Raw genomic sequence first — 27696 nt, forward strand, 5'->3', positions numbered from 1 at the left:
TGTTCTTGTATGAAAATATTATACTAGTATAAAAACACACATTCTTCCAAAATTGCTATGTATGTAATTTAATTCAATTGAAATCCCAACATTTTGAATGTAGAATTAACTAATACTTTCTCAACATTAATATTTATTGAGTATTTTCTTTGGATGAAAAATGCCTGGCCTAATCAAATCAGTCTGGTATTGACATAAAAGACAAATCAGGGGCTTCCCTGGTGGTCCAGTGGCTAAGATACACACTTCTAATGCAGGGGGTCTGGATTCAATCTCTGGCCAGGGAACTAGATCCCACAGGCCAAAACAAAGAGTTCATATGCCACACTAAAAGATCCTGCATGCTTCAGCTAAAACCCGGAGGAACCATATAAATAATAAATATTTTCCTTAAAAAAAGAAAACACAAACCAGTAAGCAGAATCCCAGTTAATAATGGGATTATTAAGACAAAGACAGAGAAACAATGATTTATGTAGTAAGTGGTGCTTACCCAAATGGGTTTCTAACTTGAAGCTAATAAAACTGAGCTCCTACACCACACTATATAAAAGGCCAAGGAAGATTAAATTCTTATCTGTAAATAATAAAATGACAAGAGTTGGGTATACTTTCTCAACCAACACATGAACCCAGAAGTTATCCAAAAAAAGATATCTTTAATATATTATTATGATATCAGAGTTAAAGACCAAAAAAAAAAAAATCTGAAAAAAAATGAAATCTTAAAATCCATATTATAAAAAAAGCTCACAAAATCAAGGAAAATGTGCAATATATGTGTAGATTGTTCAAGAAGAACAACAAATAACCAATACTTATATGAAAAGATACTCAACTTCACAAATAGTCAAGGAGATAAATATCAAAACAATTTGCACAAATTAAAATGTGTTCTGTATCTGCTATTGTGAAGAGTTAGTAGTGAGGTTAAGAAGGACAAAGGGCATTTTAATGCATTGCAGGTAAAATGTAAGTGATTCCAGCCTTTTTTGGAAAGCAGTCTGATAATATTTATTGCATTTTTAAATATTAATACTGTTCAGTGAGAAATCCTATTCCAAAGACTCCATCTCACAGAAATAAGAGCTCCAGTTACACAACCCAGGATCGCAGCTTTGTTTCTAGAGACAAAAACACAGGAAGAGAGGTAAAAGTTCATCAGTAGGTTCTTCCCTGGTGGCTCAGAGGTTAAGAATCCACCTGCCAATGCAGGAGACTCGGGTTCGATCCCTGGGTCAGGAAGATCCCCTGAAGGAGGAAATGGCGGCCTACTCCAGTATCCTTGCCTGGAGAATCCCACAGACAGAGGAGCCCACAGTCCACGGGGTCTCAGATTTGGACAGAACTGAGTGACTGAGCATACAGCGCAGCGGCTCCGTGGAAACACTGTGCAGGACGAAAGAGGGCTCCTGGGATGCTTAGGGCTAAATGCACTGACCGCACCAAGTGCCGGAGAGCACGTGGAGGACATGGGTGGGATATAAAATGGCGCCATGGCTTTGGAAAGCACTTGGTTGCTTTCTTTAAAAGTAACCATAGACCGTGATCTTTCAGCCATCTCATTCCTAGGTATTTCCCAAGAGAAAAGAAAGAATGTGTCCATAGAGACCTGTACCTCCTGACTATTTACAGACGCTTTACCTGTGGTGGTCCAAAACCAGGAACAACCCAAATATCCATCAACAGGTGATCAGATGAAGAAACTGTGGCATATCCACACAATGGAATGTAACCTCTAAATAAAAAGAAATGAGCTACTGATGCACAACAACATGGATGAATCTCAAAATCATTAGACTTAATAAATCAAATATACTCCAACATAAAATTTAAAATTTAAATAAAATAAAAATTAAACTTTTTTAAAAATCAAGTGTACTGAAAATACACCAAAAAACCCTGAATCTAATACATTATAAATCAACTATGCTGCTGCTGCTGCTGCTAAGTTGCTTCAGTCGTGTCTGACTCTTTGTGACCCCATGGACTGTAGCCCACCAGGCTCCTCTGTCCATGGAATTCTCCAGGCAAGAATACTGGAGTGGGTGGCCATTTCCTTCTCCAGGGGATCTTCCTGACCCAGATATCGAACCCAGGTCTCCTACATGGCAGGCAGATTCTTTACTGTCTGAGCCACAAGGGAAGCTTGTAGTAACAATGGCATAGGTTGTTTTCCAGGACTTGGAGTCAGCCCCTGTCCAGTTCAAGCTGGCTAAGACAGATTGGGACCACCAACCCTAAAACTCAGCCTGCACAGGGGTCCAGTGAATGACCTTTTGACATCAGGAAACTCCACCCTCTGGTCATGCTAGTGCCTCCATTTTTGGACATGCATCCCATGATGAAGCCCATAAATCAGACACACTGGTTCAGAGTGCCAGCTACCTCATCTTTCCCCACTTCCAGTCATCTTGCTCCACACCTAAGACCACCCTGCTTTTCTTCCCCACAAAGACTTCAAGCCCCTTGCCTTCGGGAAGCATATTTGAGATTCATTCTCCCATCTCCTCACTTGGCTGTCTCATAAATAAACCCCTTCTCTGATGCAAACCTCAGCATCTTGGCATTTGGTGATGCTTGCTGTGCATTGGACAAATGAATCTGGTTCCATAACAGAAATGCTTATATCTATATATTTATATTGTAGATAGAAAATTTTAAAAGTAAAAACCTTATCAGTCATATCATTTACCATGAGAGGTGAATAACAGGTGTATGTGTGTGTGGTGTGTGTGTGTGTAGTGAGAGAACCAACAGTAATTTCTGAAAAAAAGAAGAGAGTAAGAAAGAGATGGAGGAGACAGAGAAGAAAGAAAAGAAGGAAGGGAGGGAGGGAGGAAGGAAAGAAAGTAAAAAGACAGAGGGGTAGGAAGAGGAAGGACAGGAGGAAAGGGAGGGAGGGAGGCAATGATCTCAGTCCATGTCTTGCTGGCTCCGTAAAGCCCACAGATCCGTTATAGATGCTTAATGACAATAGGTAAAAAGATCCTAAGCCTATGATAGCTATTTTTGCTTTACTTTGAACAGAAGGAAATCGTCAAAAGGAGTTTTTGCACTTGGGATATAGAGCAGAACGAAAATTTAGTGTTATTCAGATCCAGTTTCCATATGATACGTCAGTCAGTCAGCTCAGTCACTCAGTCGTGTCTGACTCTTTGCTACCCCATGGACTGCAGCATGCCAGGCCTCCCTTTCCATCACCAACTCTTGGAGCTTACTCAAACTCATGTCCATTGAGTCGGTGATGCCATCCAGCCATCTCATCCTCTGTCGCCCCTTTCTCCTCCTGCCTTGAGTCTTTCCCAGCATCAGCATCTTTTCCAATGAGTCAGTTCTATTCATCAGGTGGCCAAAGTATTGCAGTTTCAGCTTCAGCATCATTCCTTCCAATGAACATTCAGGACTGATTTCCTTTAGGACAGACTGGTTGGATCTCATACGTAATTCTCATTTATTTTCATGAGTATCAATGCACCAGATATATTAACCAAAGAAGAATACATCTTTTCCGCACAAAATCATTTATTTGGGTTGCTTCTGTTTAATCAGCACTGGGGGAAACATGACAATACCTGTTTGCTGAATGGAAGACCCTGGAGTGGCCACAGTGGGTGAGGGTGGGGAGAAGAAAAGTGGAAGCAAGCCTGTGGGACAGGGCGGTGAGGGACACTGGCAACTCGGGAGGGACATGCAGAGCCCAGGCAAGGGTCTCTGGCTGCTCACAGTACAATGACAGCCGTGGTCTTCTCCTCGGAGGGGGAGGGGAGCACTGAATTCTCCCCCAGCAGATTCCTCTCTGACCCTTCCTCATCCTGCTGGAAAAAAAAAAAAAAAAAACAGGAAGAAAATCAATCCTCGGGAGGAAAAGGATGGGACAGAGTCAGCTCCATTTGGCAATCAGGCAAAGGAAAGAAGGAGGGAAGGAAAAGCTGATGGAAGAAGGGGAGCTAGACAAGATCTAGGCCAGAAAAGAGAGAAAGTGGGGAACTGAGAGCAAAGAAGTGGGGAGGCAGATGTTAACCCAGGTCAAAGTGATGGGGTCACCTTCCCCAGACAGTGAAGGGCAGAGCCCAGCACAGGCAAAGGCTGAGTGAGGGGGGCATGACCTTGGCTCAGCCGTGTTCCTGCCCTGCTGTGGTTCCCTAGAGCCACATCAGCCAGACCCGCTCTTTCCCTGCGTGATGTGTGTGCTCAGTCACTTCAGTCGTGTCTGACTCTTTGTGACCCAGTGGACCATAGCCCGCTGGGCTCCTCTGTCTCTGGGATTCTCCAGACAAGAATACTGGAGTGGGTTGCCATTTCCTCCTCCAGGAGATCTTTCTCCCTAACAGCTCACCAGGGCCCGGGAGCTCTGGCCACAGAAGCTTCGAAGACCCACACCCAGGGAAGCCAAGGACACAATGACCTGCAGAGCACAGATAGTCAGGAGCAGAGCACAGATTCCTAGGAACAAATCCTAAAGATAAAGGGGAAAAAAAAGTTACCATCAGGAGTCAGCTCCTGGGATTCCTCTGTTACTCTCATCTTGCTAGGAGGTATCAGAGTCTGTTCAACTAACTCCTTCTCACCCAGAAGCAGACTGCATTTTCCAACCACAAGGGCAGCCAGTCTCCATCCCATTTGCTTGTCTGCAAGGTGACCTTACCACACCCTGTGAAGAAGTGGAGACTATTGCTCAACCCCCTGGAATCTGGAATCAAAGCCTGGGAATGCTTTGATCAACAACATACAGTGGAAGTGACACTAGGGCCTGGCAGCTTCCATTGCCTACATCTTAAAATGCTCACAGTGGGATGCTGCCTATTGTAACCTGGTTGCCCAAGCCACACAGAGAAGCCATTGTAGCCTCCCTGGCTGGTACTCCCCAGCTGAGCCCCCTGACATGTGAGTGTGCCATCTTGGTAGTCCAGCCAATCGAGTTCCTGAATGACTTCACACTCAACTGACCCATGACTGCAACTGCCTGAGAAAACCCAAGTGAGGACTGCCCGTGTGAGCCTAGTCAACACACAGAATGTGAGACATACTAATCAACTGCAGTGTTAAGTCACTGCATTTGGGGGCCGTGTGTTACGTGGCAGGGGATGAGTGATAGCAGTCACACACCAGGAAAGACAGAAGGGTGGCTCATGATATCCTGTCTCTTCTTTGCTCCTCATCCCCTTTGATTCAGGGAATGATCATGGCCAGATATCTGAACGGTGTCTTCAGTTTAAGTTAAAACCTCCTGAACCAACGTCAGATGAGGTCCACGCTCAGAGGGCCTCCATCTCTGCCCTCTGGTGCCCCAGTCCCCCAATTTACAGCTGTGATGTGTTCTTGGGAGACTGACTCTCCTTTCTCACCATCAGCATTTGCATGTATCTTCTGCAGTTCTCCTCCTCCCACAATGAATAGGAACTTCTTCACTGGTACCAAGAGGTAGGGGTGACAGGGACTAAGGAATCATGCACGGAGCTGATGTCATAGAAGCCATCACCTTCCCAGAGGAAGCTATTCACACAGAAGATGACAGCGGCCATGGCCGTGGCGATGCCAGCCAGGGTGAGCAGACCTGATGCGCAGCCCTAGAAGAGAGAGGTTCAAGAGGCGGTTCCCCTCCATGGATGGTAGAGCCGTGGGGTCCCAGTGTCAAACCAACCTCCTCTTCCCCAGCTTCCTGGCCCGGGATAAACCCTCCCTACCCCTCCAGGAAAGATCTTAGGATATTTGAAACCACAGGAGTGAAGACAGAAAAATAGAGCAGGAAAACAGACATCGTAGGGGGACAGAGGACAAGGTGGGGCAGAGGATGCCTGACTCACTGAGAGTTTGCCCTGGTGCTTCTCGTGGACAATGGCCCCAACGCCTGCTGCAATGGCCTAGGAAGAGAAGACACCAGAAAAGCCCTCCAGTTGACCATCTCCCATCACACTTCTCCCAACAGGCCCCAGAACAGCCAGTTTGAAGCAGGATCCAAAAGCCAGGCAAAGAAACCTAGCAGACAGACAGGACTCCGCTTACAACTGCCTGACTCTTCCCAGCCACGCCTTCAAGAGGAAAACGGAGGGTGGAAGGGTTTTGCCCGCCCCCTAAGGCAGCCTCCTCATCACTGTTGTTCATTCACTAAGAGGTGTCCGACTCTTTGTGACCCCATGGACTGCAGCAGGCCAGGCTCCCCTGTCCTTCACCAACTTCCGGAGCTTGCTCAAACTCATGTCCATCCAGTCGGTGATGCCACCCAATCATCTCTTCCTCTGCCGTCCCAGTCTCCTCCCGCCTTCTGGGGAGTGGTTTTGGGCCCTTGTCATTACCCCCAAGGCCACTAGGGGGCAGAGAAGTCCCATTCTTCCCTGGATCAGGGCCCAGCCAGGAACCTTCCCTGAAGAGGTCCATTCCCCAGGAAGTGATGTGTTGAAGATCATTTTGCAAACTGGTCAGCTCAGCAAATAACCAACTTGCTAAATCATGGTGAGTTATTTGAAGCTTTGGTTTTCCTCGGAGTGCCCTCCACAGCTTCTGTTTCATCTAAGAAGGAGGGAGTTTTCTTCATCTCAGTTCATCATCTTCTCAATTTGGGGGACATGATATCCCATCAGGCCTGTGACCCTGCCATGACCTGACCGCCACTGCCTACAGTGACACAGCTGGGATGTTGACTGACCGAGTGGCAGGCTTCTACCTGATGGTTTTTAATAAGTTGATTTTATGTGAAATGACCCAGTGCCCCATGGAGATGGAGAGAGTCTTCTTGGAAGAAAGTCCTCCTTACTAAGGAGTGGTGCTGGAGAAGACTCTTGAGAGTCCCTTGGACAGCAAGGAGATCCAACCAATCACTCCTAAAGGAAGTTAACCCTGAATATTCATTGGATGGACTGATGCTGAAGTTGAATCTCCGACACTTTGGCCAACTGATGTGAAGAACTGACTCATTGGAAAAGACCCTGATGCTGGGAAAGATTGAGGGCAGGAGGAGAAGGGAATGACAGAGGATGAGGTGGTTGGATGGCATCACTGAATAAATGGACATGAGTGTGAGTGAACTCCGGGAGTTGGTGATTGACAGGGAGGCCTGGTGTGCTGCAGTCCATGGGGTCACAAAGACTCGGACATCACTGAGCAACTGAACAGCAACAAGTAGCATAGGGGATGGGTGAGCCTTTGTCAGTTTCCCCTCCAAGTGTGTCCCTCTTGGTGGCAGAATGAACTTGAAGGCCAGCCCAGAGGGGAGGGGGACCCCACGGGGACAGAGCAGCCCCTCAAACCCGGTGCAGTTCCCACTGCTTCTCCTTCCACGGGTTGGTCACTGGAGGCTCAACCCACCTCAGACATTTCAAGGACTGCAGCCTGGTGTAGCAATGTGAGCTTAAGGGTCTCTGCACGGTGACTGAAAGTCCTCTCACTGCAAGGACGTTAAGCTAAGAGGAAAAAGTCAGTCACAGAGGACAAACACCATCAAGAAGTATCCAAAGTTGTCCAAAATCATAGACACAGAAAGTAGAAGGTGGTTACCTAGGGCTGGAGGAGGGGCATTCTCATTGAATGGGCCTGGGGCTTCAGGTTTTCTGATGGAAAAGTTCTGGAACTCTACACAACGTGGAGAAGACATGTGATGTTGCTGAGCTGTACACTTCAAAATGGCCAAGATAGTGGATCCAGTGTTACACAGTGTGAGGGTTTGTTGTTTTTTTTTTTAACCACGATAAAATAAAATAAGGTCTTCCTCTGCATTTGACCTCCTCTTTTAGTAAGAAGCTTTGAACGCTTATGTCTCAGGAAAAAGTGTTTCATTTTATGAACTCTAGGAAAGCATCAGAGGAAACACAAACTTTAAATGATACAATAGACCAGTTAGACCTAATTGATATCTATAGGACATTTCACCCCAAAACAATGCATTTCACCTTTTTCTCAAGCGTACACGGAAACTTCTCCAGGATAGATCACATCCTGGGCCATAAATCTAGCCTTGGTAAATTCAAAAAAATTTGAAATCATTCCAAGCATCTTTTCTGACCACAATGCAGTAAGATTAGATCTCAATTACAGGAGAAAAACTATTAAAAATGCCAACATATGGAGGCTGAACAACACGCTGCTGAATAACCAACAAATCACAGAAGAAATCAAAAAAGAAATTAAAATATGCATAAAAATGAATGAAAATGAAAACACAGCAACCCAAAACTTGTGGGACACTGTAAAAGCAGTGCTAAGGGGAAGGTTCATAGCAATACAGGCATACCTCAAGAAACAAAAAAAAGTCAAATAAATAACCTAACTCTACACCTAAAGCAACTAGAAAAGGAAGAATCCCAGGGTTAATGGAAGGAAAGAAATCTTAAAAATTAGGGTAGAAATAAATGCAAAAGAAACAAGAGACCATAGCAAAAATCAACAAAGCCAAAAGCTGGTTCTTTTAGAGGATAAATAAAATTGACAAACCATTAGCCAGACTCATCAAGAAACAAAGAGAGAAAAATCAAATCAATAAAATTAGAAATGAAAATGGAGAGATCACAACAGACACCACAGAAATACAGTAGTCTCTTATGAGACTACTATCAGCAATTATATGCCAATAAATTGGACAACGTGGAAGAAATGGACACATTCTTAGAAAAGTACAACTTTCCAAAACTGAACCAGGAAGAAATAGAAAATCTTAACAGACCCATCACAAGCATGGAAATTGAAGCTGTAATCAGAAATCTTCCAGCAAACAAAAGCCCAGGTCCAGACGACTTCACAGCTGAATTCTACCAAACATTTAGAGAAGAGCTAACACCTATTCTACTCAAACTCTTCCAGAAAATTGCAGAGGAAGGTAAACTTTCAAACTCATTCTATGAGGCCACCATCACCCTAATCCCAAAACCTGACAAAGATGCCACGAAAAAAGAAAACTACAGGCCAATATCACTGATGAACATAGATGCAAAAATCCTTAACAACATTCTAGCAATCAGAATCCAACAACACATTAAAAAGATCATACACCATGACCAAGTGGGCTTTATCCCAGGGATGCAAGGATTCTTCAATATCTGCAAATCAATCAATATAATACACCACATTAACAAACTGAAAAATAAAAGCCATATGATTACCTCAATAGATGCAGAGAAAGCCTTTGACAAAATTCAACATCCATTTATGATAAAAACTCTTCAGAAAGCAGGAATAGGTCTAGCATTTCAAACGTTTGACCAGCTCTGGGCAAAGAACTTGACTTCCTCCGGGAAGCAGCGCAGGTCCGAGGCCCCAGTTTCTCCGGGGATGGGATTCAAGGAGGGCCCCCACCTCGGAAGGCAGGAGAGCCGCTGTTACAGCAAGCCGGGAGCGCTGCTGCAGGGCCGACGGAGGGCAGGGACGCGGTGGGAGAAGGAGGTAAGCAGTGTTTGCGGGTTTCCACCCGCATCCAGAGGAAGGCTGGGGGCGGGGACCTGCGGGCCCTCCCCACCACTGGCGCTGCCCCCAGAGGCACCCCGTCCTGGGACCTGGGCACAGCCAGCCTTCTCCTACGAGGACCCCTTCGGAAGCTCGGATGAGGCTCAGCCCCTCGGTCCCGCGGGGGCCCCCGCCTGTGGGCGCGCCGAGCTGGGTGGGCGCTGTCCCTCTCGGACTCCGACCGCCCTGACCCTGACGTTCTCACCCTGCTGATCTGGCGTCGCTTTACTGAACTTCCCCTCCCACCGCCCTCGAAACCTATCTGTAGAAACCTCTTCCTCCTCCGAAGTGCTCCTGACTCTGCCCTGCTCTCCCCGCGCGGCTCCTCCATCCCCTGAGCGGACCGAGCGGCCGCCTCACCCAGCCCAGCGGCCGGCGGGACCCGGCGGCGCTGAAGCTGTGAGAGACCAGGGCACCGGACCGAGGTGCGTGTGCGGCGGGGTACCTGGGCACGGGGCGGGGATGGGGCAGGGGAAGGCGGCCGACCCCCAGGGCTGGGCATGGCCACCTGGAGGGCATGTTTTCAGGGGCTCTGGGATGTCCCTCCCGCTCCAGCCTGCGGGGCCAAGAACCCAGTGGTTCCCGCCGTCCCAGGAGTCATGCCCGAGGGCAGCCTTCCCAGGAAGGGGCAGGTCTGGGAGGGGCTACTCTCCCCACCTAAGGCTGAGATGAAGGCCCGGAAGAAAAACAAGGGTCGCGACCCGCTCTTCGAATTACCTAATTTCACGACTGTGACACAGAGTACCATCCCCCAGCCCCTCCCTTGGGAATTCAGCGATAGCTGCCTGCCTCCTTGAGAAGCAGGGGGCAGGGAACCTGGCCATTTGGACACTGATTTTCCACATTCACTTTACTGTTATTTCCCAGTTCAGTTCAGTTCTATCTCTCAGTCGTGTCCGACTCTTTGTGACCCCATGGACTGCAGCATGCCAGGCTTCCCTGTGCATCACTAACTCCCAGAGTCTACTCAGACTCACATCCCTTGAGTCGGTGATGCCATCCAACCATCTCATCCTCTGTGGTCCCCTTCTCCTCTCGCCCTCAATCTTTCCCAGCATCAGGGTCTTTTCCAATGAGTCAGTTCTTTGAATCAGGTGGCCAAACTATTGGAGCTGCAGCATCAGTCCTTCCAGTGAGCATTCTGGACTGATTTCCTTTAGGATGGGCTGGCTGGATCTCCTTGCAGTCCAAGGGACTCTCAAGAGTCTTCTCCAACACCACGGTTCAAAAGCTAAAAAATAAAAATTTAAAACAAAAATTTCCCAGCCCTTGCACAATTCAGATTCCATTAACTGTGCATTGAAAGTGGTCAGTGTTTGGTCAGAAAGCCAACATATTTTCAGATTTTATCTAAAATTAAGCCTCCTAGGCTGTCACCTGTGAACTCTTTTCCTTCCTCCTGCTGGGCTGGGACTGAGATCTCTCCAAGAAGGGCTCCAGAACCTTCTCTGACAATCTTTTTCTGTGCATGTGGACTGCCCTTGATATGGGAGGAAGCTTTAGTTGGATGGATGCCTGAAGCCATGTTCCTCCTTGGGCTATATCCTGAGAAGAAGGTGGAGGCTGCCTCAGAATGTCAACAGGAGTTCTAGAGAAAGTCTGTCTGTATGTCTTTTTCTCTCTGTTGCTCTGTTGGTGTCTCCAGAGTGGTCTGGGAGATGATGAAAAAATGTGAGTTATCAAGGAGAGAGTAGGGGTGGGTTGGTTCCCCTTTGTCCTTAAAAGGATTTTCTGTACCCTTGGGAGAAAATGGTACAGATTGGGCAATTGTATATACATACACACACACACACACACACACACACACACACACACACACACACACACACAGAGGGAAAGAAAATTATTTTTGATTCAATATGGCATCATTGGCTGGAGGGAGTCTAATAAAGACTCATCCAGTTCACCATGATGAGGAACCATATGAAACAATGATGTGTACTTGGGAAATAAATTCTTTTTTTCTTTGGCCTGCTGAAGGTCTCTGCTTCCTCAAGCTTATTTACTCACTCATCTTTAAAAAAATTTAATGTACAAAAATATACCACTTCTTCACTTGATCAGGAAACAATGTAAAGTCACTTCTCTTTTATTATTCAAGGTTATTCAAATTATTACTCTTTTATTATTTATTATTCAAAGGGACATCACTTCAATCTCCCTCTCCACTTCTAGAAACAATTTTTCTTCCTTTCCTCACATCTGTCACTCTCACCATTTATTTCACACCATTCACTGAGCATATACTATATGCCAGACATAATATTAGGACTCAGGGACATAGAACAAGAGTCCCAACAGTGACTGGGCTTCTCTCCTTGCCATAACCTCGGAGGTGCATGTTTTGAGCTGAGATGGGCTTTGCCTCTTGCATCATGTGGAGATCCAGCAGATGCCTGTAGGAGGAGCCCAGGCCTCCATCCATGGCCCTGATGAGCTTCTCCTCAGCTCAGCCCTATATTTCCTCTAAGGTGAAGCTTCTTGAGAGCAGGTGTATGTCCTTCCTTTGCTACCTTCTCTGATTCCTTCCTCACAGTCCACCAATACTCTTCTCATAAGAGGCGGGAACTTTCAAAATAGCTGCACAGAATAAGGGCTTTTCTCCTTCACTTTCTTCAGCTGTGATTCCCTGTCCTTCAAGTCAGTAACCATCTGCTCAGTCATAGCGAGTATTTATTGAATGTCTTCTTGACGTTGTAGATATACTAGTGAATGAAACAGAACAAGTTCCTTCTAGTAATGGGGAGACAAAACAAGAAAGCGATAAGCAAGTGAATGCACCTTTCATTGAAAGTGGGTGCTGTGGAGAAAAATAAAGCAGGGCAGGGGGATGGGGTGTGTTTGCGGGGTGTGGGGGGAGAGTAGCTTTTAAATATAGGATGACTGAAGAAGGCCTCTTGAACCACAGAGACAGGTCTGGTGGAGACCTAAAGGAAGTGAACCTGCCTGACATAAGTGTTGGGGGAGGATGTTCTAGCTCAGGTGAGCCACCAGCATGAAGCCCCAAGGTCACATATTTGAGGACTATCAGAGAGGCAGACAAGCAAGGTGGAAACAGGTGGTGGATGAGGCCAGATTGGGCAGGGTCTTGTTCAGTTCAGTCACTCAGTCGTGTCCGACTCTTTGCGACCCCATAGACTACAGCACACCAGGCCTCCCTGTCCATCACCAGCTCCTGGAGCTTGCTCAAACTCATGTCCATTGAGTTGGTGATGCCACTGTGAAGGCTTTACCTGTTCTTTGAATGGGTAGGAGGCCACTGGGGGACTTGGGGCTGATGAGTGATACCATCTGTCTCTGAGTGTAGAAGGATGACAGATTCTAGGAGAAGGGTAGAAGCAGGAAGTTAAGTTATTGCGGAAGTCCAGTTCAATCTGGAAAAACCAGGAGGGGCTTGACACGGAGGTGACATGCTGCTGCTGCTGCTGCTGCTGTGTCACTTCAGTCATGTCCGACTCTGTGCGACCACATAGACGGCAGCCCACCAGGCTCACCCATCCCTGGGATTCTCCAGGCAAGAACACTGGAGTGGGTTGCCATCTTGTGGTGTAAAATGGAGGGTTTCCAGGCAGACAGGAGGTGGGGGTGCATACTAGGGGACTGAAACTAAGGGAGCAGACGTGAGGTGGGGTCCCTGATTGTGAAAGGAACCTATGATTACAGGCCACACATTCCTTCCAGGCCCACAGGAGACATTTACAAAAATTTCATTTGGCCAAAAAGTAAACCTCTACCAGTGACAGATATTTCAAACAGATGTTGTTCTCTGACCATAGAGCAATAACGTTCAAAAATAAATAAAAAGATAGTCTCCCAATATGTTTTTTAATAATCACTTTTTAAAATTTATGGGTTGGAAAGAAATCACAGTTGAAATTAGAACATATTTAAAACTGATCAACAAAAAGCAGCAGCATTGAGATGTCAGTTCTTCTCAACCAAAGCTGTGAATTCAATGCAATAATGTTCAGCATTTCATCAGGAAAGTGACAACTGATTGAAAAGTTCTAGAGAAGATAAAAAAGCTGAGAGTAGCAAGAAAATTTTGAACATGTGCAAGGGGTTGGGACTTGCTCGATCAGAAAAGTAGCTTATTTAATTTTATTTTAAAATTATACTAATGAAGTCATATTGATTTTGGTGATTAAGGCTTTCTCGTTCACAAATAGACCAAATCCAGGGGACACAACAGAGAACCTTGGGGCACACTTGGACAATAGGGGTCATCTGGGAAAGACGGACTACTGGAGGAATGGACGAGGAAGCTTGGTTCTTTCCGTGGATTCGGAGTCAGTTAGGAACTAAATGTGACTCCCACCCGGGCTTCTCAAACGTGAAGGTTCATGGGAATCACCTGGAATTTGTGAAACTGCAGGTGCTGATGCAAGGGGCTGGGATGGGGCCCAGGACTCTGCGTTTCTAACAAGGACTCAGTTGGTGGCAATATTGCTAGTCTGTGAATCCCACTTTGAGTAGCAGCAGCTTAACTTATAAGACTATTAATTGTTTATTTAACCAAGGGGTCTCAAGGGTGTTCCGGCAGCTCAGTGACATCATCAGGGACGCTCTTTATCTTTCTGCTCTGCCACCTTTAGCTTGGTGATGAACGTTGACTTCTCGTCCCTCTTATTTGTTGCCTCATTGCCCACAATATCTGCTGTGATTCCTGCAATCACATTAAAATTTCATGCAAGAAGAAGGGGCAAGGGGTGACAACAGGAGCTCTCAACTTGAGTCTGCCCCTACCATCAGGAAAACAATAGCATTTCCAGAAGGCCCAAGCAAGTATTCCCTGAGCTCTCACCAGGGAGAAGGGGGTCCCATGGACATCCTTAGCTGGAAGGGAAGTTGGGAGACAGTGTATTAGTTTCCTACTATTGCTGTTACAAATTGACACAAACTTCATTGCTCAAAACCCAAAGATTTATTATTTGACAGCTCTGGAAGTTGAAAGTCCTAAAATCAATGTGCTGGACAGGGCTGTGATCCTGAGAATCTGTTTTCTTGCTTTTTCCAGCTTGGCTCATGACCTCTTCCTCCATCTTTAAAGTCAACAGAGTAGCATTTTTGAGCCTCTCTGTCTGTGATCTCTGCTTCTGTTCTCCCATCTCTTCTCACTCTAGAACCTCTCATAACGTGATTATATTGGGCCCACCTGGGTGACCCTCATAGCTAAGTTGGTAAATAATATGCCTGCAATGCAGGAGACCCAGGTTTGATTCCTGGGTTGGGAAAATCCCCTGGAGAAAGAAATGGCAACCCACTACAGTATTCTTGGCTGGAGAAACCCATGACAGAAGAGCCTGGCAGGCTACAGTCCACGGGTTTGCCAAGAGTTGGACACAACCTAGTGACTAAACTACCATCACCATGGTGACCCAAGGATATTTCCCATCACAAGGTCCTTAGTTACACTAGCTAAGCCCTGTGTCAGGTAAATAATGCACTTGGTCACAAATTCCATGGATAATTAGCACATGGCCATCTGTGTCCCCCCTCTCCTTTTCTTAAAAAGGGGAGCTTTGTCCTGTGTATCTCAGAGAGTGTGTAGATTCCCTCCAGCATGTAGAGTTGGTGATGTGTATAGAGAAAGGCTTGGTGTTTGTTTAGGCAATCAACAATATTTTGACATTTTTACCAATATGGATTTATTTTTTAATTTATTTTGTTTTTGCTTTTGTTTTTTTTGTTGTTTTTTTTTTTTTTGGTGTTGGGAGTACAGATGAATTTTATTTTGTCCTTCAGTATTTTTGAGGTTTTCCCAAATTTTACAACAAACACTTCTAACTTCATAAACCCCACTCCTCCCAGTCTGCTTTTCAAAAAGGACACTAGAGGGTGGTGAAATACCCAGCTCTGAGTTGAGGTCTAGTGAGAGCATGGGTTTGTTTTAGAGACAAGAGCACAGAGAAAAATCTGGAAACAGGATTTCTTGTCCCCGTCTAGTCTGAGTCTAGGGCTTCCGTTGTCCAAATGCTCAGAGAAAAGAGTCAGAAAGAGAAGGTACTTTCATGCTGTTCTTCTATTCATTCTGTGAGTTGATTACTGAAAGTGAAAGTGGCTCAGTAGTGTCCGACTCTTTGCGACCCCAAGGACTGTAGTCCATGGAATTCTCCAGGCCAGAATACTGGAGTGGGTAGCCTTTCCCTTTTCCAGGGGATCTTCCCAACCCAGGGATCGAACCCAGGTCTCCCGCATTGCAAGCAGATTCTTTACCAGCTGAGCTTTGATTACTGATGTGTTGCTTTTTTGTCCCAGCAGAAGCACTCGAAGCCCAAGTCAGGAGAGCGAGTCAGAGCGGGGCTCCTCCAGGATGGAAGTGAGGCTTCTTCTCTTAGGGAAGCGGGGCGCAGGGAAAAGTGCCACAGGAAACAGCATTCTGGGCAAAGCCGTGTTCGAGTCCAGGTTCAGTGAGCAGCCGGTGACTAGAAGCTGCCAGAGAGGGAGTGGGGTCACGCAGGGGAGGGAGGTTGTGGTCATCGACACCCCCGACCTTTTCTCTTCGGATAACATTAAGCGCTGCTTGGAGCTCTCGGCTCCCAGCCTCCACGCCCTGCTTCTGGTAATTCCCCTTGGCAACTATACAGTGGAGGACAGACAAACAGCCGAGCACATCCAGAATGTGTTTGATGAGAAAGCCAGGAAGCACACCATTATCATCTTCACTCGGAAGGATGAGGAGGGCTCGCTGGAGGACTACGTTAAAAACAACACATCTATTTGGGACTTGGTTCAGCGCTCTAGTGGTCAATACTGTGGTTTCAACAACAAGGCAAGTAAGGATGAGCAGGATGCCCAGGTGAAGGAGCTCCTCTGCAAGGTTGAGGATTTGGTGGAAAACGAAGGACCATACGCAGTGAACTTAAGGGATGAAGACAGTAGATCCCAGGTGAGAATTCTTGTTAAGGTCTCCAAGGATCTCTGTTTTTAGAGCTGGTGAGATAAAGGCACAAATAAGTGAAATGTTGCATAGGATTTTGTTTTTTAAGGACATGGCAACCCACTCCAGTAATCTTGCCTGGGAAATCCCATGGACAGAGGAGTCTGGCAGGCTACAGTCCATGGGGTCACGAAAATGGCGGGCATGACTTATCGACTAAACAACGACTGCAACAAGGGGACAATTATCCATAAACTGGAAAGATGAGGCAAATTAATAGATACATTTAAGTCCTTTTCTGACTTTACCCTTCATAGTACTGGACACACAAGTGACTCATTAGACCCTCTTCCCTTGGCTTCAGTAAAACCACACTCTCCTTGTTTTCTTCTCCTCTCTTGCTACCGAAGAGGTTGCTGAGTCCACCTCTACGACCTCTGCTGCTGCTGCTAAGCCACTTCAGTCGTGTCTGACTCTGTGCGACCCCATAGACGGCAGCCCACTAGGCTCCTCTGTCCCTGGGATTCTCCAGGCAAGAACACTGGAGTGGGTTGCCATTGCCTTCTCCAATGCATGAAAGTGAAAAGTGAAAGTGAAGTTGCTCAGGTGACCTCTAACAGCTGACATTTTCAGGGCTTGGTTCAAGCCCTTCCTCCATTCTTGACACTTTTTTCTCCCTCAGGTGATTCCACATTTTTACAGCTTTGAGCTTTAGCTATGGCTAATAGTTTCCAAATTAATCCCTTCAGTCTAGGTCCTTCCTCTGAGTTCTGATTCCTTTATCCATCTGATTGCTATTTGACATTGCCCTCTTGATGGATCTCAAAATTAACACGTCCAGACTTTTGTTTTTCCCTCTGAAATCTGTACGAGTTCAGTTCTCTTCTCAATCCCGCCAGTGACTATCCTGCTCACCATTCTCTTCAAACCTAAGCTCAGATGTCAGCTTTGATACCACTGCCAGCTGGCATTTGGCTTCCAGGGCGTCATCATCTTGTGTGACTGAGGCACCTGGAAACCACCTGCTTCTCTCTGTCACCATGACTACCATCTAATCCAGGTCAGCCTCTTCTCTTGCCTGTTCAGTTCAGTCGCTCAGTCATGTCTGACTCTTTGTGACCCCATGGACTGCAGCACGCCAGGCCTCCCTGTCCAACACCAACTCTCAAAGTTTACTCAAACTCATGTCCATCGAGTCGGTGAGGCCATCCAACCATCTCATCCTCTGTTGTCCCCTTCTGCTCCCACCTTCAATCTTTCCCAGCATCAGGGTCTTTTCAAATGAGTCAGTTCTTCACATCAGGTGGCCAAAGTATTGGAGTTTCAGCTTCAGCATCAGTCCTTCCAATGACTATTCAGGACTGATTTCCTTTAGGATGGACTGGTTGGATCTCCTTGCTCTCCAAGGGACTCTTAAGGAGTCTTGCCTGTACTATTTTACAATTACTCTACTAACGATTTCCCCCTTCATTCATTCTTGGGCCTTACCCTTCCTGCACCCACCCATTTCACACAAATAGGTGGAGTGCTATTTTAGTTGATTTTAAGACTTCTGATTTCATGCCAATTTAAGAAACATTTTATTTATTTATTTTTCATTTTTGGCTGTGCTGTGTCTTCATCGTTGCCCATGGGCTTTTTCTAGTTGTGACAAGTGGGGGCCACTCTAGTTGCAGTGCACGGGCATCTCATTTCAGTGGCTTCTTTTTGTGGATCATCGACTCTAGAGTATTTGGGCTTCAGTAGCTTTGGGACTTGAACTCTAGAGCACAGGCTTAGTAACTGTGGCACCTGGGCTTAGTCGCCCCACAGCATATGGAATCCTCCTGAGCCAGGGATTAAGCCCATGTCCTTTGCATTTTCAGGCAGATTCTTAACCACTGGACCACTAGGGAAGTCCCATGATTTCATGCCAGTTTAACTGTGGGGAGTGAGGCTTCTCCAGGCAGGTGAAGGGGATAATTATGTGTTTGGTTGTCCATCCTTCATTATCTCCAGTTGCCTATTTGGATGGGGAAGGATCCAAACTGCTGGATCTCACGCTAGAAGAGTCATCTCTCTCCTGGGGGTGCAGTGAAGGAAGAAAACCTTGGAGATAACATGGGAAGCTTGATTTCCAATCTCTTCCCTTCCCTGTCCTTCAAAGACACTGCACAGGCCTCACTTGACTAGTTTCTTCTTCTAGGGAGTCCAGAAGCTCTCCTTAAGCTTCTGGATTTTCTCCAGGAATAGCAAGAACCCTGGGAGAGTTTGGAAACAATTACCTTACTAGTGGAGTAATAGTATGGGCTTCCCTGATGGCTCATAGTGGGTTCTGCAGGGAAGTAAAGTTAGAAAGTAATTTAGGAACAATCCCTGGGTGAGATGGCATTTGTGGGGCTCTTTTGAGCCCTACAAACCCACCTAGATATGGAAGCGATCTAGATGTCCATCAAAAGATGAATGGATAAAGAAGCTGTGGTACATATGTACAATGGAATATTACTCAGCCATAGAAAGGAACACCTTTGAGTCAGTTTTAATGAGGTGGATGAACCTAGAATACAGGTAGATGAACCTAGATACAGAGTGAATTAAGTCAGAAGAGATAAACAAAGAGAAACTGAACTTTCTTACTTCTGGGAAGCCTTTTGCAGCAGTAGCAACAGTGGGGTCCCAAGATCAGTTTCATCATGGACAAAACTACACAGGCCAGCAGGGACCATGACCCGTGACCATGACTGTGATTTGATCAGATCCTAATTATCAAATTACTCTGAATTATATACTTGTGTCTCCATTCCTTTACTTTGTGAAAAACTGAGATTTTAGATCTGTCTGCCTCATTTCCCCTTTTTGTTTTCTTTCTAGGATTCTGTGAATGAAGACACATCTCAGCATAGTATGAATGAAGACACATCTCAGAGGAAGAGCTATCTACATGGTAAGATAATCCTTAAAAACTGTTAAGCTCATATCTGTATTCTTTTGAATGCAGCATGCATCAAAATAAAGTGGAAAATTATCTAGATAAGTTAGAACAAAAACTCATCCTGTAATAATGAGCAATGTTGAGCATCTTTTCATGAGTCTATTAGCTATCTGTATGTCTTCTTTGGAGAAATGCCAGCTTAGGTCTTCTGTCCACGTTTTGATTGAGTCGTTTGTTTTTCTGGTATTGAGTTGCAGCACTATTTGCAATAGCTAGGACATGGAAGCAATCTAGATGTCCATCAACAGATGAATGGATAAAGAAGCTGCGGTACAAATATACAATGGAATATACTCAGCCATGGAAAGGGAAACATTTGAATCCATTTTAATGAGGTGGATGAACCTAGAATACAGGTAGATGAACCTAGAATACAAAGTGAAGTAAGTCAAAAAGAGAAAAACAATTATTGTTTATTAATGCATATATACGGAATCTAGAAAGATGGTGCTGATGAACCTATTTGCAGGGCAGCAATGGAGACGCAGACACAGAGAATAGACCTGTGAACATGGCGGGGGTGGGGAGGAAAGGGTGGGACGAATGGAGAGATGGTAGCATGGAAACATATACATTACCCTAGGTAAGATAGATAGCTAGTGGGAATTTGCTGTATGACTCAGGGAATTCACCCGGGGCTCTGTGGCAATCTAGAGGGGTAGGATGGGGTGGGAGATTCAAGAGGGAAGGGCCATATACATATATACCTATGGCTGATTCATGTTGATGTATGGTGGAAATCGACACAATATTGTAAAGCAATTATCCTCCAATTAAAAATAAATATTTTTTTTTGGAAAAAGCTGGAAAAAAATAATGCATCCTGGAGCCCTAGCTGAGGCTGGGGCCCACAGTTTGTCCCCGAGAGAGTCTCAAACATTTGTGAGTAAGTGCAGCACCAGCAGAGACTCTGGACATGGCATGGGTGCCCCCAGCCTTCTTGCAAATGTTTCAGAGCTAGGCTTGCCTCTTGCAGCTTCTTTCCTGACTCAGCCTCTTCTTCCAGCCTGGGAGCCCAATGTTGGACTCCTGCTGGGAAGCAGAAATAACTCCACTTGTATGCCTCCTCAGTGGTGCCTGACTCTTTGCGACCCCATGGACTGTAGCCCACCAGGCTCCTCTGTCCATGGGATTCTCCAGGCAAGAATACTAGAGTGGGTTGCCATGCCCTCCTGCAGGGGATCTTCCAGACTCAGGGATCAAACCCCAGTCTGCATCTCCTTCATTGGCAGGCACATTCTTTAGCACTGGGCCACCTCAGTTCAATTCAGTTCAGTTGCTCAGTTGTGTCTGATTCTTTTTGACCACGTGGACTGTAGCATGCCAGGCTTCTCTGTCCAACACCAACTGCTAGTGGTGGTGGTGGTGGTTTAGTTGCTAAGTTGTGTCCAACTCTTACGATCCCATGGACTATAGCCTGTCAGGCTCCTCTGTCCATTGGATTCTCCAGGCAAGAATACTGGAGTGGGTTGCCATTTCCTTCTCCAGGGGATCTTCTGGACCCAGGGATCAAACCAGGGTCTCCTGCTTTGCAGGCAGATAATTTACCAACTGAGCTATGAAGGAAGCTGAGCAACTCCTGGAGTTTGCTCAAATTCATGTCCATCGAGTCAGTAATGCCGTCCAACCATCTCATCTTCGGTCATCCTCTTCTCTGCCTGACTTCAATCTTTCCCAGCATCAGGGTCTTTTCCAGTGAGTCAGTTCTTCACATCAGGTGGCCAAAGTATTGGAGTTTCAGCTTCAGCATCAGTCCTTCCAATGAATATTCAGGATCTCCTTTAGGATGGACTGGTTGGATCTCGATCTCATTTAGGATGGACTGGTTGGATCTCCTTGTAGTCCAAGGGTCTCTCAAGCGTCTTCTCCAACACCACAGTTCAAAAGCATCAATTCTTCAGCACTCAGCTTTCTTTAAAGAAAACTTTCTAAAGAAAGCTGTGCCACCTAGGAAGCCCAAAATAACTCCATGGATAACACTAAACAGAATAACGTCTGCAGAATTCAGTGATGGAATTGAGGATACCAGTTGATACCAGTGATGGAATTGAGGATACCACAGTATCCATGTGGTGATTGCCTTTAATGGTGTATTGTGCACAGTGCATGAGTCAGTATGCACAGATCTGAATCATTCTGTTCAGTGGATGTAACTGGTTCATGGTATGGGCGTAGACAACTAATTGAGCCATTTTTTTGTTGTTGTTGATGGACTCCTGGGTTATTTCCAGACTAGTTATGTGCAAGAACTGAATATTTCACATGAAGATAATGAGATCTGTGTTCTTGCAGGACTTCTCAAAATAATAATTAAATTTACAATTTTAATAATGACAATTATTGCAGCTGAGGGCTTCCCCGGTGGCTCAGAGAGTAAAGAATCTGCCTGCAATGCAGGATCAACACTGAAAATGAAAGTGAAGTCACTCAGTCATATCTGACTCTCTGCAACCCAATGGACTGTAGCCCACCAGGCTCCTCTGTCCATGGGATTTTCCAGGCAAGAATACTGGAGTGGGTTGCCATTTCCTTCTTCAGGGAGTCTTCCCAACCCAGGAATCAAACTCGGGTCACCCACATTGCAGGCAGACTCTTTACTGTGTCGAGTCACCAACTGGCCAAAAAGTTTGTTCATATTTTTTCATCACATTCTGTGGAAAAATCTGAAAGAACTTCTGGACCAAATATATATCTATATCTATATATAATTAAATAATATATTATTATATATTACATATAATTATATATATTTAATTATAAAAATCTGAAAGAACTTTTGGACCATATATATATTATTATTATTAAATACTAATATATATTATTATATATTCTATATATAATTATAATTATATAATTAAATATATAATTATATATTTAATTACACATATAATTATATTATATATTATTATAATTATATAAAAATATCTATTATAATATATAATTATTATATAATATATAATAATATATTATATATTATTATGTATTATATATATTATTATGTATTATATATAATATATTATTATATATAAAATTATTAAATAATTTATGGGATATATATATCCCATAAATTAATCTTCATAGCATATAATATATAATTCTCACAATAACCCAACAATATAGTCCTCATAACAATCTTATAAAGAAGGTGCTATTTTCATTATTCTCATTCTACAGATGAGTGAAATTAGACAGAAATACGTGAACTTAGTGGTAGGGAGTTAAAATTCTGTCGATGGCCTTCAGCCAAGACCCCCAGAAATATTTCTGTTATTGAACAAAATTGGGTTGAATGATTCGAGACAGTAAGGGAATATCACACATGATGGGGACCAAGAAGCACCTTAGAAATGATGGGGTTGGAGAAGACTCTCCATAGGACGCTGGCTTGTGTGAGGTGATTTTGGGGAAGGTAGTAACTCTCCCAGGCTTCCTTGCTGGCTCAGCACTGAATTTGCCTGCAATGCAGGAGACCCAGGTTCGATCCCTGAGTCAAGAAGATTCCCTGGAAAAGGGAATGACAACCCACTCTAGTATTCTTGTCTTGGAAGTCCCATGGATGGAGGAGCCTGGTGGGCTACAGTCCATGGGGTTGCACAGAGTCAGACACGACTGAAGTGACTTAGCAGCAGCAGCAGCAGCTAAAAATATGGGGCATTTCCATCACCTTAGGAGTTCTTACTCTCCCTTCTTGAAAGGAGCCTCTCTCTAGACTTCCATTGATATGAGCTAATTTTGTGTGTTCTCGAACTTCAGATAATGACATCACATAGCATGTGGCTTTGTGTTTGGCTTTCTTCACTTAGTGTGTTTTGGAGACCGATCTAGGCTGCATATCAGTCCATCACTTTTTGTTAAATTCCTGAGTTGTGTTCTATTTTATGAATATATCACTAAGATGCATTTTAAACTCACCGTCCATGGTTCTGCCTTAGCCCATGAACTTCATGCCCCAGTAGTTAACTTTGGTAGCAAAATAAGAGGAATTCTGAGGCTCAAGACCAGTGAAGGCCACGTTTAACGTTTTCACGTTCCTGAGAAATCTCAAGCCCTTTACACCGCTCTTAAGTTGGTCATGGCCCTTTTCATGGCTTTCACTTCGCTGGGTAGCTTCTGGCTGGGACTAGAGGTCTCCTGGTTCAGAGGCATCACGGCCATTCTCTACAAAAACTGGCAACATGAGATTTTAAAAAATGCAAAAGAGATTTATGAGCTATCCTAAAAGCTGTCCACATCGCTGTATTCTACTGTGAGAATTGACTCTGAATCTGTCCTTTTGTCCCAGGGTCAGGGGAGCAGCATCAGCAGATGATAGGATGGGAACCGAGCCCCGGGCTGCCAGCCCTCAAGGTCCTGCTTGTGGGGAAGCGTGGTGTGGGGAAAAGTGCAGTTGGGAACAGCCTTCTGGGGAAGCGGGTCTTTGAGACTCGATACAGTGAAGAGCCAGTAACCTGGAGGTGCATGTCTGAGAGCAGAATCTGGAGAGAGAGGCAAGTTTTGATCATTGATACTCCAGACTTCTCATCTTCAAAGGACATTGAACAAGACCTTGTGAACAACACCTGCCTGGGTCCTCATGCTTTCCTGCTGGTGACTCCCCTGGGCTCCTTCAATGAGAAAGATGACATGGTGCTAAGCACCATCCGACGCATTTTTGGGGACAAATTCATCGACTATATGATCGTTCTCCTCACCAGGAAAGAAGATCTAGAGAATCAAGACCTAGAAAAGTTCTTAGCCAGAAGTAAAAGGCTCAACGAGCTCATCAACAAATGTAAAAACCGATACAGTATCTTCAACTACAGAGCTAGGGAGGAAGAGAAGCGATGCCAGGTGGATAAACTCCTGCAGGAAATTGTAAGCATGGTGCAGCAGAATGGGGACAAGCCTTGTACTTTCAGAGAGAAAGGTAAGTGAGGTCTAGAAAACCTTTTATGCATACTTAAAAAGTAGACCTAAATGTCCAAGAATGTTATTTTCTGAAGGGCAGAGAGGAGATCAAAATGACAGGTATCGTCTATTGACCAGCTCTTCTTTCTCCTTTCTTCTCAAATTTTACTAAATTATTTTCTAAACTATTTATTTATGGCTCTGCTTGGTCTTTGTTGCTGCCAGGGCTTTTCTCTAGTTGCAGGGAGTAGCCCCAACGAGATCAGGGGCTACACTCTTGTTGTGGTAGGCTCAGTAGTTTCAGCTCCTGGGCTCTAGAGCACAAGCTCAGTAATTGTGGCATGTGGGATCTTCCCAGATCAGGGATCAAACCCATGTCTCCTGCATTGGCAGGCAGATTCTTTACCACTGAGCCTCTAGGGAAGCCCACATTTTACTAAATTTATGTTCCTTTCCATGCAGTGTCCTGTAAGTAAGTAAGCAAGTGTTAGTCACTCAGTCGTGTCTAACTCTGTAACCCCATGGATGGGATTCTCCAGGCAACAATACTGGAGAGGGTTACCAATCCCTTCTCCAGGGGATCTTCCCTACCCAGGGATCAAACCTGGGTCTCCTGCATTGCAGGCAGATTTTTACCATCTGAGCCACCTGGAAGTCCTGACTTGGTCTCTAATTCTCTCCTGACTCTTCTCATGTTTCTTCAACTGGATGGAGAGCATCTTGAGGGAAAAGATTGACCTTTTCCAGTCTCTTGTCTTCCCTGCAGTGTATCTGTTGCCCAAGGCTTAGCATTTAGCACTGGTGATGAGACAGTAAAGAACCAAGAGAGTGGATGAAGAGGTCAAGGCGGGGGAAAGGTAGAGGCAGACAGAGGGAAGGAGAGGAGAGGGGAGGAAGAAGAGAAGAGTAGAACCAACGATCCAGGACTGCCTCCTAGCTCTTTACTCTTCCCTCTGTTGGAGAAGGGGGGCCATTTTACTGGACGAGCACAGGGAGCCTGGATGCTTCTGAGGGTCATGCCCCACATGGCCCTTCGTGGGTTTGATTGACCCAGCCACACTACCCTACCCACAGCTTAAGCAGAAGTCCCCATCTACTCAGTGCTACAAGTTCTATTGACCTGAGCTGAGATTCTTCCAGCCTAGTTCTATTCATCCCATTCTCTTCTGCTTCAAAGATCCTCACTTGAAAAGAACATCAGACCAAAAGGAGCATATCTGTTCGGTGTGCCCTTTCACATTCTTAATGGAGATCCTAAAAGCACAGGCACGTGGGAAAGTCAGAGGGGCTGCGTGGAGGAAGCCTGACTTGAAACAGGCTTTGGGAAGTGGATAGAGTTTAGGTGCCCGAGCAGAATGCTCCAGAGGGTACACTAGCAACTTGAAGGAAGGATGTAGAACTGAGCGTCTACTTGTGAGGGGACCAAGGGGCGTGGTCTTGATGGAGATGAAGGGCTCATACCTCTAGATGTGGAAGGGGGACATGAGACCAGATTGTAGAGGTAGGTGGTAACCACACTCTCTCAGGGTATGAGAGAGGGACTTAAGATATATATATACATATTTTATCCTGTAAGTATAACCATGAGATTGTGGGTTCAGGATAAATAACTTAATAATTTCTCCTGGAGAGAAGAGCATAAGAGAGGCTTCTTTCTCTCTTTGTTTTGAGGTGGATATTAGTAACTTGGTAAAAATTCACAACTGAGAACTATGAGGACTGAACGGAAGAGTGAGATCATAGTTCGAGTACAAAGTCATAAGGAAAACCCCAATAATACGTATTGTAAGAGCTCTGTGCATCTCTGATCTCATTTATAGGGTAATGTCTCCTGCTTTCCTTTCAACAGAGCCCCTGCGTATTATCCTCATGGGGAAGAGCGGGACTGGGAAGAGTGCCAGTGGGAACACCATCCTCGGGAGCCCGGAGTTCCACTCTCAGCTGAAAGCACAGCCAGTCACCACGAGCTGCCACGTCGGCAGGAGGACATGGAACGGGCAGGATGTTGTGGTTGTGGACACTCCATCACTCTGTCAGGAGTCCAGAGCTGAAGGGGACCTATCCCAGCTCGAGAAGGCAGTCGAGGACTGTAGGTCCTACTATAAAGAAGGGAGTACAGTTCTGGTTGTGGTGTTACAAGTGGGACGGATCACTACAGGGGACAAAAAGGCAGTGGTGGACCTAGAGCGCATCTTTGGAGCAGAAGTTATGAAATACACGATCGTGCTGTTCACCAGGAAGGAAGACCTAGAGACTGGGAACCTTGATGATTATGTCAATAATACAGATAACAAGCATATTAAGAGCATAATTAAAAAATGTGAGGGGAGATATTGTGCTTTTAATAACAAAGAAACTGGCCAAGCCAAGGAAGACCAGGCAGAAGAGCTTTTGACAATGGCTAGTAACGTGATAAAGGGCGGGGGACAGCATAAACATCCCCGTACATGGGATGTAGGCAAAATAATGAAAAATATTCAGGAAAAGCCCTCCAAATTACTAAATAATTTAAAGGGAATATTCTAGGAAAATGAAATGCCTGGGGTCTCTTTAAGTTGAAGATACCCTCAGGCTAAAGAATGGGGGAGGCATGGCAGGGGGATAGGAAGAGGGACCATGACTTTGAGAGCTTGAGAGATGAATGCATCTCAGCTTGTGATGCTTCAGCTCTTTGTAGGTAAATAAACAGTCAGACAAGTCATGTAGTAGGGGATAATAAAGGAGAAAGAAGAAATAAGGTAGGAAATCTGCAAAAGGGCTTCAGATATTAGGCTGATATTAAGGATCAGAGTCAAGTCACAAGAATCACTTCATCTGTGTAGGTAGACAGGAGTCAGGACAGACACTGGGACTAAGGCCAAGGTGAGCCTGGGGTCAGAATTCAGATAGTCACATGAGAAGCAGGAGATTCGGCTACATGGGAGTAAGACAATGTCCTGCCAACTCCTGGGCATGGCAGAATGGAGAAGTTGCTGTTGCTGGGCACTGCTTGCCAGGTTCTCCCAGCTCCCCAGCTCCCCAAGGGGTGCTCTCAGGACCTTCTTTTCCTCATGTGGTTACTCCTTACTCCTTTCTTTGTTCCAAGCTGGAGTGGAAAGTGGGACCCAGTCTACCCTCCTTTGCTCCCTCTGAGGAAATGGACATGAATCTGTGATGTATCAAAAGACTTTATTGCTAATCATTCATGGTGACACAGACTAGAACAAAAATTAGAAGCATGGTAAAATTGCTAATTAGATAATCTTGCAAAATTTTAAATTCTAAGTAAAATTCTAGATTTCCTCTAGAATTTTCAGAAAAAGTTACTGAAAACTCCTTTGCATTCCTTTCTCTCTTCGTCTCCCTTTCTCTTTCTCTCCACCCCCATCCCATTCCCTGAGGCTTGTGCATCCATGCTCAGTCATGTCCAACTCTTTATGACCCCACGGACTGTAGCTCACTGTGGACAGGCTCCTCTGTCCATGGGATTTTCCAGGCAAGAATACTTGGGTGGGTTGCCATTTCTTCCTGCAAGGGATCTTCCCAA

General features: G+C 45.3%; 1 protein-coding gene and 1 pseudogene across 1 annotated transcript; one reads left to right on the plus strand and one right to left on the minus strand.

Moving 5' to 3' along the window:
• Window positions 1–3564: 3564 nt before the first annotated feature.
• Window positions 3565–6105, minus strand: LOC128046359 (transmembrane protein 176B-like; annotated as a pseudogene).
• A 9640-nt stretch (window positions 6106–15745) lies between these two features.
• On the plus strand, window positions 15746–26696 carry LOC128047033 (GTPase IMAP family member 8-like). Its single transcript, XM_052639226.1, has 4 exons — window positions 15746–16321; window positions 19163–19235; window positions 23566–24189; window positions 26020–26696. The coding sequence occupies exons 1-4, from the start codon at window positions 15746–15748 to the stop codon at window positions 26694–26696; spliced, it is 1950 nt and encodes a 649-aa protein (XP_052495186.1).
• Window positions 26697–27696: the final 1000 nt, after the last annotated feature.

Source organism: Budorcas taxicolor, chromosome 4, assembly GCF_023091745.1.
Source record: "Budorcas taxicolor isolate Tak-1 chromosome 4, Takin1.1, whole genome shotgun sequence".
In the NCBI taxonomy this organism is placed as follows: domain Eukaryota; kingdom Metazoa; phylum Chordata; class Mammalia; order Artiodactyla; family Bovidae; genus Budorcas; species Budorcas taxicolor.